This window comes from Musa acuminata, chromosome BXJ3-7, assembly GCF_036884655.1.
Source record: "Musa acuminata AAA Group cultivar baxijiao chromosome BXJ3-7, Cavendish_Baxijiao_AAA, whole genome shotgun sequence".
NCBI classification, from domain to species: Eukaryota; Viridiplantae; Streptophyta; class Magnoliopsida; order Zingiberales; family Musaceae; genus Musa; species Musa acuminata.
Window position 1 is genome coordinate 23,170,758 of NC_088355.1, and position 15,129 is coordinate 23,185,886.

At 37.3% G+C, this 15,129-nt stretch overlaps 1 protein-coding gene across 1 annotated transcript; it reads right to left on the bottom strand.

Annotated features, from left to right (window-relative positions):
• Positions 1-665: 665 nt before the first annotated feature.
• LOC103973732 (protein STRUBBELIG-RECEPTOR FAMILY 8) lies at positions 666-9,408 on the bottom strand. The gene is made up of 16 exons (XM_009388376.3): positions 9,140-9,408; positions 8,923-9,055; positions 8,763-8,834; positions 8,600-8,665; positions 8,427-8,498; positions 8,269-8,340; positions 7,286-7,357; positions 7,123-7,188; positions 6,983-7,048; positions 6,551-6,879; positions 3,823-4,076; positions 3,005-3,276; positions 2,792-2,927; positions 2,565-2,704; positions 2,245-2,401; positions 666-1,151 (listed from the first exon to the last, which is right to left on the bottom strand). The coding sequence occupies exons 1-16, from the start codon at positions 9,279-9,281 to the stop codon at positions 993-995; spliced, it is 2,208 nt and encodes a 735-aa protein (XP_009386651.2). The 5' UTR covers positions 9,282-9,408; the 3' UTR covers positions 666-992.
• Positions 9,409-15,129: the final 5,721 nt, after the last annotated feature.

Here is a 15,129-nt window from a genome sequence, read left to right on the forward strand (position 1 = left end):
AGCAGGAGGCTCGTTAATCATTTTGGTTCGTCCAATGGAGACTAAAGAGAGAATGTGCCGTAAGCCACTCAAATCTGGTATGTGGTTAACTAGCAACAACAGCAATGGTTCTCGTGTTCCTGTTCGGTCGAATTTTTTTCTCTCTTTCTTCACTCGGACGCATCAGATCCCATTCAGGAGAAGTTAAAGTTCTATGGAGGACAAAAAGGAAAATGAAAAGACTTTGAGCCCTCGATCTAACGAAAATAGATTTGAATATAGGTAGGTGGTTGAGTATTTGAAAGTATTAAAGGACGCAGAAAGATGTTATGATTAGAGGTTGTAATAGCAGGAGCCAGATTACGTGTGATCGTTGGACTCCTTGTTTCGATTTTTTTTGTTTTGTTTTGGCACAAAGGATAAGTGACTGTCAGGCTGAAACGTGAGTGAGTCCGCACTGTTGTGTATCGTGTGTCAGGTGATTTACGCGGCCATCTTGTCAATCTGACAAGGGACCTGAGTTGGTGTCGGGATATCATATCAAGCTGACGAGGCACAGGTGTCGGTATATTCCCTGAGGCGGTGATTAGTGCTACGATCCTCGCCTTAATTGATGTTTCAAAATTATGCCTCGACGACCCTTTTCTTCTGTACATTTGGATTTCCATCGTGATAAGCACACATGCTTCTGAAAACTTATTTCTTTTTGTTATTAGATGAGTGTACTCTGACATAATACATGTACATGGCATAGAAGGAGCGTTAGTCACAAACCAAAAAGGGAAAAAGAAAAGATGTCTTCAGCATGTAGATGGAAATTGAGGTGAAATCTTTCTTTCATTTTACTGAGATGCCCATGAACTAAGCTACTTAAGTAGTTCATGGGCATAACAGTTCCCGGCCACAAGATTTATTGTTGCCAAACTGCATTTTTTTTTTCCCCCTTCAAATTTGTGCTTTCGGTACGTGCCGAAAAGAAGAAACCTGGATCGTGGCATGAAAGAATTATTCATTCAGAACGATATGTCGGTCATGCTAGCATCCTGCTCCATCACCCTATATGAGAACCCAATCTCTTCTCCGGATCGCCTTCTGACCGCACTTGCCCTTTGCACCAAACGAACTAGTTCTTGCACCACTTCAGACATCGGAGGTCGGAATTCTGGCTCCGGCTGTAGAATTTGATAGCACATTAGGTTCAGGCTCTTGAGAGTTATAAGTATCTTTAAAGCTCAACGCCAGAAGAAACGAAAATGCATGTCTAGATCACAAGAACATGAGTTACAAGTATCTTTAAAGCTTGAGGCCAGAAGAAATGAAAATGCATGTCTAGATCACAAGAACATAACTGCAAAATGGCCTCTGTAAATGATAGAAGTAGCTGTTTCATCTTTCCGGATCAAGAAAAATCAGATAGTAATATATAATTAATTGAATATGCATGACATATCTTTTAGAGAAGCGATAAGGCTTTGCAGAAAAATGAAGCACCAGGTTCTGTTTATGCTTCCATTTTCTGATCCCACTATTATTGCTTATATTGGGTTGTCTTTTGACCTCCTGTTCCCTAATGCTTTCGACTCTGTAAAGTCATAAATGTTGGTGTGTGCTTTCGCTTGGTTTATAAAACTGATCTTAAAAGTATCGAGTCAAAAAGATGTCAAACATATACCTGAATTTGATCTCTTGGGTCATGTAATATGCGTAGTCTGCTAATTGTACTCAGATTGTCAAAAAATGTGGGAGTAATAATGATTCCGAAGAACAAGTTTTTGTAAGAAACCATAGATGATTTTATAACCAATAAGTTACATGTAAACTGCATGAATAATTAAAAGAAATTACACATTAGAATGAGAATGTTTAGAGTTCAGTGAGCAGTGAGATTGGGCTTCTTGATTAGCTGCAAAACTGAACATTGCAAAGTGCAAGACACTCGGATTATACAGGTGTGTGATTATCTGGACTATTGGATATTTTGTCAATGATTTATATAATGAAAGTTTGATTGTTCCTGATGAAATCAATGTCAGAGCATTTATCAGGAAATAATAGCACCACAAACTCTCCTGTTGAGAGCGTGATCAAAGTCTAAGTCTCAGAAAAAAAAAAAAAAAAAGCCCTAAGCATCTACATGCTGATAGCAGAACAGACAATATCACAATCTGGAGCTCCCCATGTGAATGTTGCTCAAGCATAAAACATGCAGCAGAAGTTTCTTGGTGCTAAAAGGACAAATAGGAAAGGAAAAATAAGATGAAGTACCTGAACACATAGTGCAATTATGTCAGCAAAACGCGAAAGGGATTTTGCAGGATACATTCCATTCAACGCTGCATCAACCATCTTAGATAATGCATCAATATCATGGAGTTGAGGGGTAGCCCATCTGACAAGGGACTGTTCTGATCTAACTCTAGAACTGAAAGAAGCAAGCAAATGGAAAGTATACATTTCATATCCGATATTGACAGACCAAATAAGTATATGAGCGATTCGAAAATTAGACAGTTACTTTCTGAAGTCAACAAAATCAAATAAGCATGTGAAAAATCATATGAAATTATGAGGCAAGCAAGATAGACCTGTCCAGTGGCTTCTGACCAGTCAGTAGCTCCAACATCACTACTCCGAAGCTATAAACATCACTCTTTACAGTATACACTCCAGACAATGCAAATTCTGGAGCACTATAACCAAAGGAGCCAACTACCTCTGTCGAAACCTATCAAGTGAAAAGGCAAGTGACAATTTAGAGAGAGATATTTCATAGCCAATCTCATTGGTATATGACTAATTTGTTGTCACTTACCTTTCTTTCTGTACTTGGTGTTAATGCAGCTAATCCACAGTCTGATAAGCGAGGATTAAGCTCTTCATCAAGTAGTATGTTTGCAGACTTCAAGTTTCTATGTACTACAGAAGGCAAGCACACTTCATGCAGATACCTGTGAAGTCAAAATACATTTAATTTTCCGGTAGGAACATATATTACACAGAATACTGAACCAAGCACAGCACTTACTCCAGAGCCCTAGCAACGCCAAGTGCCACTCTCACTCGTGCATTCCATGATAAAGTATTGCTACTATCATTAGCAAAGTGCAACATATCATGCAGAGTCCCGTTACCAATATACTCATAAACCAAAAGCCGCTGCCCATGTTCGACACAGTATCCTGAAAGTGTCACGATATTTGGATGCCTAAATCTTGACATATTTGAAATAGCCTCAAGAAAACTATCCTCTTCTTGTAAGGATACTGCTGCACTGTCAATCTTTTTAACAGCCAAAATCTGGGAGAGGCAACAAACTGATGTCATGTCTGCAACTGTTTAAATATAACATACTGTCAAAGTTATTAGCAAGATGCCCTTGAAGCTTCTCCACTGACATGGAAGTTTGATGATTATACTAAGCTAATCAACCAGATCTGCAAGTAATTTCAGTTAAGAGGGATGGGGGAGGGGAAGAAAAAGGGGAAAGTGAAATTTGGAATGTTGAACTATCAAAAGCAGCTACTTATTGCATAGGTTAATAGTAACATTATCAAACTTACTGGAAACTAGAAATAACAGCACATCAGCTACTCCAATCATGAAAATAGGCAATCACATTGATCGAGATGGACATGTGATAGAACAGCATTAAAGACTTCTTCTATTTTCGAGTTCACCATATGCATGAAGCACAGGAGGCATATTCTCATCTTCCCACTTTGACATATTTTTCATTTGAACAATTGTATTACAACGCATGAGGTTTTCGATAAGTATCTCTTACTGCAGAGAACTATAAACCCAAACAAGATATAATAGTTAATGAAGGTGATCAAAGATTACCTTTCCATTCGGGAACTCTGCTCTGTAAACCCGACCAAAAGAACCTTCACCAACAAGACAATCCTGACTAAAGCTATTTGTTGCAATCTGAAGAGAAGCAACAGTATATGATGTTGCAGTTATAGGGACTTTTGATGGCTTTGCAGCCATATTCTTCCCATGTAACTTCTCAACCATCACTATATCAGTAGGAGGTTTCGGACTAGTTATGGAAGAACTTTTCAGCCTCTGCTCTTGCATCTCCTTCTTTGTCACTGATAATATCATGTAGAAAGGCGAAAAACTTCTTTAATTATACGGTTATATTGATTGCCAAGTATAACATGTAATTTCAAAAATCTGAACAAAGAAAGAATATAATATGAAAGCCAATGAAACTGCTCCTTAACACGCTTGCACTGAACCCTGATGAACCAACACAGTTAAAAATGTATACTTATTGTGCAAGGTTTATGGAGATTTGAATCCAGAACAGTAAAAGGAGAACAACATATTTTCCCATGTGAATTTGGCAAAAATTTGGTGGATCTACATTGTATGGTGTTAAGCACACAAACTTTGACAGACTATGCATTAATGTTCCAGAGCAGTCTACAATTTCATCAGTCAATGTTATCCACTAAATTTCTCTTAGTCATTAATCTTATGCACTATAATGAATTGATGCATTGTCATCTGCCATGAGATAGAATCCAAATGATTTAAAGTAAATTGTATTGCACATGAATGTTTAGGAAAGAGCTTATAACTGTTGAATCTTGGATTTTGATGATGAAATCAATTGATGAATTAATGATTTAATCCATGTGTTGAGAAAAATGATGCAGGACTAACTACGATCGTGAAAAGATGAAACAATTAAAGAAGAATTGAATGTTGGGCCGAAGTCAAAGATCGAGCATCGAGCCAGAGGAATCGGGGGATACGCCGAAGGTTCAAACGATGCGTCAAAAGCTCACCGGGAGTTCGCCGAAAGCTCGCCGGAAGATTGCCGGGAGTGCGCTGGAAGTTTTGCCGGGAGTTCGGATGAACAATTAACGTGCTGGACAACTAGGATTGCTTGCATTGTAATTGTTTAGCCTTAATTATCGTAGTTAAGGTTTCAATTTGAGTTAGTTTTGGGAGAAATCCTACTAACTCAATTAGGGGCCAATTGGGCCCGAATGAGGGCTGATTTGGGCTGAATGGATGGCCCATTCAATGACTTGGTGCCACGTCAGGCGATAGCATCGCCAGAGCTAACGGTGGAACCGCCAAAGGCTCGGCCTCTTAGGGAGTCTAAGCGATGGTACCGTCGGCAGTTAATGTTGCCAGGCAGTGGTGCCGCCAGAGCCCAGTTTCCAGGCTTTATCAGGCAGTGGTACCGTCCAGTGTTAGTCTGCAAGCAGTGGTACCGCTAGTACCCCGAGAACCCGGGATAAGACATTTTTTGGCTCCATTTTTTAAGTCATTTGGGGTCTATAAATAACCCACTCATCCCTGTTCAATATATAGAACATCTTGAACGAAAATTAGTGTGAAACGTTGTTGTAATTCCTAAAAGTTCCCTTTCTCTAGCTCTAAGTTTTGAATTCAGTTTGAGAGAAGGGTGAGTGAATTGTAAAGGTTGTCTTCTAAACATGTGAAAAAGAGAAAAGAGTTGTAAGAGGATAGTTGGTCTTTGCCCATTGAAAGAAGACAGTTAGTGAACACTGATGGCCTCAACGGAGGAGGAATCGAGAGTGGACGTAGGTCATGACGACCGAACCACTATAAATTTGGTGTGCATCTTCTTTCTGCTCTTCATTACTATTATTTTTCTGCTTTAACTGCTTATTATATTTACTCTAAGTCAAGCACACTTTGATATCATTTCCGATACGGTTTCATCGAATCAAGCTTTTCCAAATCATTGAAGTTTTCCGAATCGACGTCGTTTTCCTAAAATCACTAATTCACCCCCCCCCCCCCCCCCCCCTCTTAGTGCCCGATTTCGGTCCTAATAATAACTAGTCAACAATATAATCCTATCATAACCAGAACTACTTGTTTCCCTATACTTTTTATTAAAGTTGCACTATCTCCTGTTCCAAAAAATATTTATCATGTTACAATATTTTCATTTTTTGCTTTTATATTTATTAATAATCATTTATGGCTGAAGCCGCCTAATGGCTTGTTCTGGTTTGGTCAACCTCGTTTGTTCCAACTGATTTATAACTTTTGGATATAGTTTTGTCACAGTTTGCATTCAGATACCACACTAATTACTTCCATAAAGAAGAGGAGCCTACACTTTGCACCTGCTGCTATAATTTTTCTGGAATTTCTTGGCATGAAAACAACTTAAAGGTTGGTCTTCATGATCACCCTCTTTAAAACTTTCACCATTTATTCTGATATATAATTGCAGAAACCCAATGTAATCATGTACTAAAATAGCATAGGATTTAGCATGAAAGCTTCTTGTCCTAATAGTATGCATAAACAAGCCGTTATAAAATTTTTTGACTATTAGAACTAAACAGAAACTATGTTTTACTTAATATTATCTCAAAATGTAAAAACAAAATAGAGAAAGGAAACTATTTTGTTATCAATAAATAAATATCCAGATTCTTATGCAACGTCAATCTTGGCTAATTAGTGACATACTATGATGAATTATTTACAACAAATACTAGCATATTTCAGATATGTAGGATATTGAAATGCCCAGAACTCAAATTTATGAAAAAAAAAGTAGTACCTTTATTTGTACCCACAGCAGCAGATGTTCCAGAGTCATTCCTGTTATTTACATTGCCATTTTTACACTTCTGGATGTTGTGAAGGCATAATATAATAGCTAGTATTATGCACAAAGCACCAAATGCTGAGCCTATGACTATCCCTATCAGCAGACCTGCAGTCAAACTCTTCTTGTTGCGTACATGATCTGGAGCGGATGATTTACCCCCAGACCCCTGTGAAGGGTTCCGAGTGTTATTGTGACTCCTGTGCAGTCTACCAGGAGGCGGTGGCATGTATGGAGGTGGAGGTGGAGCCGGACCATGAGAAAAGGAATTACCACCAATTCTATGTATGAAATTGCATGCATAAAATCAGGAAAGATGAAACAAAGACTTGCATTGATGAAAATCAAGACCCTCTTTCTACCCCCGTGAAGAGTTCTACTCACTCAAGATTTGTGATTGATTTGAATTCCTGGGGTATCCAGCCATTAAACTGGTTATTTGCAATATTTCTGACAAAAACAAAGTGAGTTAGATTGATTATCCATAGAAAATGGTCAGTAAGACTTTGTACAGGGTAACTTACAGAGTAGTTAGGTCTAGATTCACAAGAATATTTACTGGGCCCATAAATTGATTGTCCTGCAAATAACTGCAGAGAAGTGAAAAATGATTATAGGGTAGTGAGTTTCACATATGGCAGCAGAAAATGCAGCTGTAAACAAGCAGCTATTATCTTGTACACTCACAGATTTGAAAGGTTTGACAGAGAACCAAAAGAGTTTGGAAGATCTCCCGTGAAGCTGTTGAACGACAAATCCCTGTCATGAATTGCTTACAAGCTTCAAACTTACATACAATGCAAAACATAACAAACATTGACAGGATAATTCATCTTTATGAGAAGGTAAGAAAGCTGGTCCTACATACATATAGAGACCCAGTCATGTATCTCTATCACTCGCGTGCCTGAAATCATGAATGTGAGTGTGCTTTTACCATTCGAATTGGTCATTACAACAACAATAGGTCCATCCTGAATGTGTTTTTAAATAAAATGATTTAACTATTCCTATTGTACTAAATATTTTGAAGGAGGCCTTTTCCCCATATAGACATCAAAAGAGGTAAAGATATGTATAACTTATTACTTCAGCAAAAAGCTAAGCCATTTTTTCCTAGAGATGTTACATTTATACAATGAGTGCTTCCATGGTAGAACTGTAACTGAGGCTTCAATAAGAGGCTAAGATATAGAAGGTTTATCTCTCATCACATTCTATATTTGTTCACCTATCATCTTGTTTTCCTCTGTTTATTGGCAAGTTGAGGTACGTACAAAGATTATAGCATATAGCCACTTCAATATCCATCAGTCCAACAATTTAGAGTGAAGCTTTTATACTTGCTATTCTTTTCCAGTATATTACATAATGTACATCTAAGTAAAATCAGTAGATTAATTAAGAACACTTTTTAGTTTCTACTCCACTCTTAACTACCATACTTGACATTAAAGGATGATAGTCTTCCTGGGTGACAGCATATCCTACTTAGATCACTATGCTTGAAGAACATGATCAATGCATAAATATAACGGAACATATTAAAATTAATAAGCATCAAACCATCATAAACAGGTCTTCTGGTACTTTACGATGTAGGTAAGGTAGAAATTCTAATAGTAGCACGATCAAATTCTACTGTCGAACGAGATTGTTAAAGATCTTACAACTCAGAGAGGTCCTGAAGATCGCTGAAGATATCACCAACTGTTTGAGACAGTAGGTTATGGCTGAGATTCCTATAGTTGATATAATTTACATACTCATCAGTATGAAAATTATTTCCATAATTGCAATGCATATGGAACCCCAACAAGCAACTTACAGGTAATTGAGTGAAACCATGGAAGATATAGAGTATGGAAGATTCCCAGAAAGATCATTGCCGGCAAGATTCCTGCATAATTGAAGGAAGCAAACCATGTCAATTCACCAATGGTGAAAATGGCCCAGGGAAAAAGAAATGAAATCTAAGTGCCAGAACACTAAAAACATTACAGATAGGTTAGGTTCGGCGGTAATTGATATGGAATGGTTTCATGTATGTTGTTGTTGCTCAAGTCCCTACAAACAAACATGAAAAGGAAAGACCACATAAATTTCTTGATTCAAGAGCGAACGTTGTTGTTAATGGAACGGAACATAGAGTGAGATCTCTCACAGTGTTTTCAAGGACAAGAGATCCGAGAGTAGGTATCCCAGAGAACCATTGAGCCCTAATCCCGACAGATGGCTGCGGCGGCACAGGAAGCAGCATGATCACCAAACAAGAACAAGAGAAGAAACGGAGGTATCTAAACAGGAGACTCGGGAGCCATTACATGGCAACCACCGCCGAACCAGAGCAAGAAACCCCCAACCACGAGGTACCACACGGATCACCCCCGCTGCGCGTCCACCCGGAGAGCTGCCGCGGGCTATTCAAGGAAGCATACAGCACACCAAGAGCTTGAACTGCAAATCAATTCCTTGATCATCTCAATGGAGAGTCGATTTTGCCGACTACATCTACGACAACTCAGACAAAGGAAAGCGTACCATCCAATGAGTCGGTGGCCGATTCCACCGCCACGGCCACTAGAGTAGTCGAGAGGAGGAGAAGAGGAGCAAGATAAAAAAGAGCCGCTAGTGATGCGCGGGAACGATCCATTCCCACCAAGAAACGGGAAGCAAGCCTCATCTCCTCTCACAATCTCCTCCTCCTCCTCATTTCTCTCTCATGACAGCGCAGGAGACTCATATGCTTGCCTTCCAACACAAAAGTAGTGTCGGCCAAGCCATTTTCCTTAAACAAAAAGGATTTTCTTTTGCATTTAAGGAGTAAGGAAGAAGAAGGGGGAAAGGAAGATGACAAAAGCGGGATTTTCTTTTGCATTTAATTACTTGCTTGACTGCTACACTCTCATGTTTAGGCCCAAAACCTAACCAAAGTGAAGAGAGTGTGACAGCGCATGGGATCTCAATTTCTTGGCTGTCTTCAGCACTGCAATTTAAATATATATGTGGCTGCACTTTTAACGGCTACTTATGGATAGGTTGAGAACGTGAAGCAATTACCTTTTTTACCTTTTATATGTATATATATATATATATATATATATATATATATATATATATATATATATATATTAAACTGTTAAAATCATAAATCTGGATCTTTATCACAATCATATTTATTTATTTATTTGATAAAAATTATAAAATTCATACGGAAAAGTAAAAAAATAATTCTTCTTAGAACATTGATAGAGGTAAAATCAATATTTTTACATTTATTTGGATATTTAAATATGCCTGGGTTTAACAAATCCGAAAGATCTTAGTAACTACGTCCGACTTCACTTAAATATGAAATTTATTATTGAGTGCCGAAATCTTCCCATTACACTTGCGCTCGCATGACTCGAGAACTTGACACACAGCCTTTCCATGTTCACCCAAGAAACGAAAAGCAAAAAACACAACAAATATAGTAAAAATTAAATAAGTATAAAAAATAATATAGGTTATATTAATACAGGTAAATTTAAGAATGGGTTTCCAAATATATTTATGCAGTCCAAGACAGATACTTTTATTCTCAGTAAGAGATAATATCTTTAGCTTCACTCACCCTTGTTTTGTACCGGTGGTGAAACCGTGGACTAGGCTGTCAGAAGACGTATCGAGCATTGACCTCAATAAAGTATGGGTTCATATCATCAAGGTGGGAATAGGAGGAGCACTATATACATGTGATGCTTTTTATTATGAGATCATCTTCCTGAAACTTAAATTCTCCAACTGGTTTCATAAATACATTCTATATTCTTAGTTGACTCAGCATGCAAAGAAAGATGATAACAGGCATGAGGATAGAGTTCAGAGCAAAGTTGCAGACTCTGGGGAATAGTCACATGAAGACCAATTCATAATCTCATGAGAAACTTATGATGGAAAAAGAGATTCAGAAGCCTTTGTGTCATCTATGAGATCACTTGGAAGAATTTAACAAATATTTTTCTAACACTTTCTCATGAAGGCAAGATTTAAAGATCAACAGCTGAATTCTTTCTTGGATACTGAGATCATCATCCGATGGGGATATATATAATATGAGATAGTAGATAATTGTAGGTGGGTGGTGGGGTTGGAGCAGCTGTTGGGAGAACAGGATTTGGGGAGGGGTTGGCATAAGTCAATTGATGAACTGCGAAGAGAGAGAGAGAGAGAGAGAGAGAGAGAGAGAGAGAGATGGGCTGTTGTTGTTTTGCTATTATTGCTTGCTTTCCATGCTGTGAGAGGTGGTGCAGAAGATGGTGGAGATACAAAAATGTGTTCTCTTCCTGTCATCTTGTGTTTGTTGGCATAAGTTTGATGCTTATATTGGCTTTTCTCACGTACCGCACTGAAGAAGCATGCTGTGGACCATCACCATGCATCCCAGAAGAAGAACAAGCTGAAGAGAAAAAAAAAAAAAAAAAAAAGCTGATGTCTGATACTTATTGTACTCGCAATCCACCATAGTGGAAGCTGTCAAGACAATGTGACAAAGATACATCTGTGATGAGAGCTCATATCACTGTGTGAAAAGAAGAGAAAATGAAAACACAACCCTTGTTTTGTGACGACAATTCCAATTGGCTTCTCTTGCCATTAAGATATATACGTGGTTAGCTGAGGCTGGGAAGCAACAACTCCTTTCTTTGATAAGATGTGCTCCCGTGGAACTGAGACCAGTACGTTACTTCAAACTTTCACAAAGGGAAAGCCATAATTCGAGGCAATGATTAGGGTCAACAGACAGACAGCTGAGAACTGATGCTGTTGTAGCAGTACCACTTGATGCAAGCATTAACTGTATACTATATATAACAAAAATAAAAGTGATGGAGGAGCAACCATGACGGAAGACTGTCACCTTCCTCGAGTGACTTCCACTATATATAAATTACATGACGGTGATATCGATTTGATTCGAATATTTATTTGATTATCGATCTATATAAAGATGAAGACCGGATGAAAGTTTTTCGATGATATAATTAATTTTAAAATAATTTTTTTTTTAAATAAATAATAACTGACTTCGATTATTGTGATCTGTGATCATTTTATAGTGAGCTTAATATAAAAAAAATATTTTAGGATATGAACAAAATGTTCTTTTCAAATTTTATACTAGGTTGAAATTCATAAAACTATATTATTGATTGAGACTAGTATGCTGTCACATATAGAATCATTACTCTAATAAAACAACATTATTCTTCCAAGAGTTACCAATGATTTGCACCAATAAATGAACCTTTGCATGCATGTGAAATCTATTCAAGTCCAAGTAGGACATTAAGTACAGAAGACATTCAATCTCTTTAAAAATCAATTTGTGTTTTTGTGCAGCGACCACTGCAGCCATCCTGGAATTCTACAGCAGAACATGCACAAAGGCCGGCATGGACAGCAAAAGGTAAGGGAACCAAGAGGCAAATTATGTTCCAATCATCCACACCTACAGCATTAGTAACTATGAATCTTGGGATCCCGAATCATTTCTCGTCCCTCCCAAGTCCCCATTAACAGTCACAAACCAGAAGAAGAGCAGCAAGTACATCCTCCGTCCCTCGTTACATGCATGAGATCTATACGCTAACGTGTGGCGTACTTAGCGCGCATGGGAGGTGGAGGTATGACATTAGGCGAAGCATCGGGATGGGCAGCACGGTTCTTGGCGCGAACCTTATTGATGTACTCCGTGGCCCGTACGTCGACGCCGCCGCCTCCGTTTCCGGCTGCACAACGTTGGTGACGATGTGCCTCTAAGACTCCACCCGCCGCATGTCCACCATGGCCGGCCGTCCCGCTTGCCAAGGCTGATGGGCAGATAGCCCATTATTCAGCTGGGCTTTAATAATTCAATCCTGTTTTTTTAATCTAACCCTTAACCATTTTAAACATAGGTTTCGACAACTAGGATGGAGGGTAGTGATGATCGTAAAAATGATCGAGAAAAAGGGAGAAACAGTAATAACAGTTGAGGGCAAAAGCATAAGAGAAGAAGAAAAAAAAAAAGACAAGGATAACACAGAGGTTGTTCTCAATCATTCAGGCAGTATTTTCACCTCAGGTTAGATCATATTTATAATAAATTTTTACTGTGATTACTTGGGGAGATTTTGGATATTATACATAGTGACATAAACCTTGCATCCTTGTTATTCCCTTGTGATTGTCGTTTGGATTTTGGGTAAAAGACTTTGAGATTTGTATGTTCTTTATTTTTATAGTGGATTTTCTTTTGGCTTACCTCATGATTTTTACCCTTCACATTAGAGGAATTTTTCATGTAAATTTTGGTATCCTATTTGATTGTGATTTTCGTTTAATTCCATTGTGTGTTATGGCCTGCTAGTATTTGTTCGTTTTATATACAAAGTTTTTTTTTATCGTATCAATTTGTATTAGAGCAGGATTTTGGTGGAATTTAATTTTTATGTTCGAACATAGAGGTCAGTAGTGTTTCTCGTATGATTAGCTTGAACGGAAACAATTGGATGATATGAAAACCAAGCATGTAAGATCTCTTGTATTGTAAAAATTTGTATGGACCTTTGCAAGGGGATATTGCAAAGCTCGTAACTATGACAGATAATGAGTAGAAAAGGTTAGATCGAAAAATAATTGGGTTAGATCGAAGAGGTTAGATAATGATCGGAAGATGTTAGATTTAAAAACAAATGGGTTTATTTGCAAGGGGATAGTGCAAAGCTCGTAACTATGACATATACTATCATCTTGTCTTTTAAAGATAACAATATCTTTCACCGTATTTTTATTGAAAGTTCTACATATTCTCTTTAGAAAAAGTTAGAAGATCTTTATGAAAAAAAAATGGCTAACAACAAAGCTTTCTTGATCAGAAAACTCATGAACCTAAAATATAAAAGAGGGCACTTTTATTGCTAAGGATTTGAATGAAATGTAGAGTATTACTAACTAGTTATCCTCTATGAAAATATCTCTTGATAATGAGTTGCAGGAATTGTTACTTCTCAATTCATTACCAGAAAGTTGGGAGATGTCTACTAGTGGTTTCCCTTGGTAATTCTATGCCAAATGATGTTGTCACTATAAGTCAAGTAATAAGCAGTTTGTTGAATGAGGAGTTGAGAAGAAAGAATTCAACAATATCTCAAATTGATTTGCTAGCACTTAGAGAATAGAAAAAGGGTCAAAGTTCAAGGATAAACGTGATTCACACATGAGTAGAAGTAAGTCAAGATCAAGAAAAGATATTGTTTGCTATAATTGTGGTGAGAAATGACATTATAAGAATTAATGCAAGCAACCTAAGAAAAAAAAAAGAAGAAGTGAAGTTTATATGTTGAACATAAACTTATTTAGAAATAAAGCCATTAAGAAAAGCACTTTTAACATCCATTTGAAACAACTTAAAATTATTACTACTAGCATAGGCAAGGAGCATCGTTATGGCTTTTAATCGAGCCATATGAGCGAAGGTTTCTTCGTAATCGATATCTTCTTCTTGGTTGAAACCTTTGGCCACTAATATAGCCTTGTTTCGAACCACGATACCAAATTCGTCTCGCTTGTTTCTAAAGACCCATTTAGTACCAATAACTAAATGGTCATTTGGTCTAGGAACAAGCTTCCACACCTATCCCTCAAATTGATTTAACTCTTCTTACATTGTAATGACCCATGAATCATCTTTCATGGCCTCGTCAATGCATTTAAGTTCAATTTGGGAGAGAACAGTGGCGTTGGCATAAAAATTTTTAAGAGAAGAATGAGTTTGAACCCCTTTCGATGTTTCTCTTATAATTAGCTCCTTACGATGAGCATCTATATACTTCCATTCCTTCGGTAAAGAAGGTTCGAAAGAAGATGCATCCAAATTGCTATTTGGAGAAGGGGTTTCATTTAAATTCAAAGCGTCAAAATCAATATCATCATCAAGTTCAATTTTTTTAATTTCAGAAATTTCATTAAAAACAATATGAATGAATTCTTCTATAATCAAAGTTCTTTTGTTAAAGATACGAAATGCTTTAGAAGCAAAGGAATAGCTAAGAAAAATTCCTTCATCAGTTTCTATTCTTTAGAAACATGCTTTAGAAACATGGTTCTTTCCATTTCTTGTAAGTTTCTATTCTTTCTTTCTACTACTCCATTTTGTTGAGGATTTCTTAGAGTAGAGAAGTTATGGTTCTATCCATTAGATTCATAAAATTCTTAGAAATCATGGTTTTAAAATTCACACCGTGATCACTTCGAATTGACGAAATCATAAAACCCTTTTCATTTTGAACAAGTTTACGTAACTTAGAGAAATACTTAAAGCATTCACTTTTGTGTGCCAAAAAATAAGTCCATGTGTATCTACTATAATCATCCACGATAACAAATGCGTATTTGCTACCTCCTATACTTGATGTAGCAATTGGTCCGAACAAGTCCATATGGATCAATTACAAAGGTCTAGAGGTGCTTATTTGGTTCTTAGGTTTCAAGCTACCTTTTATTTG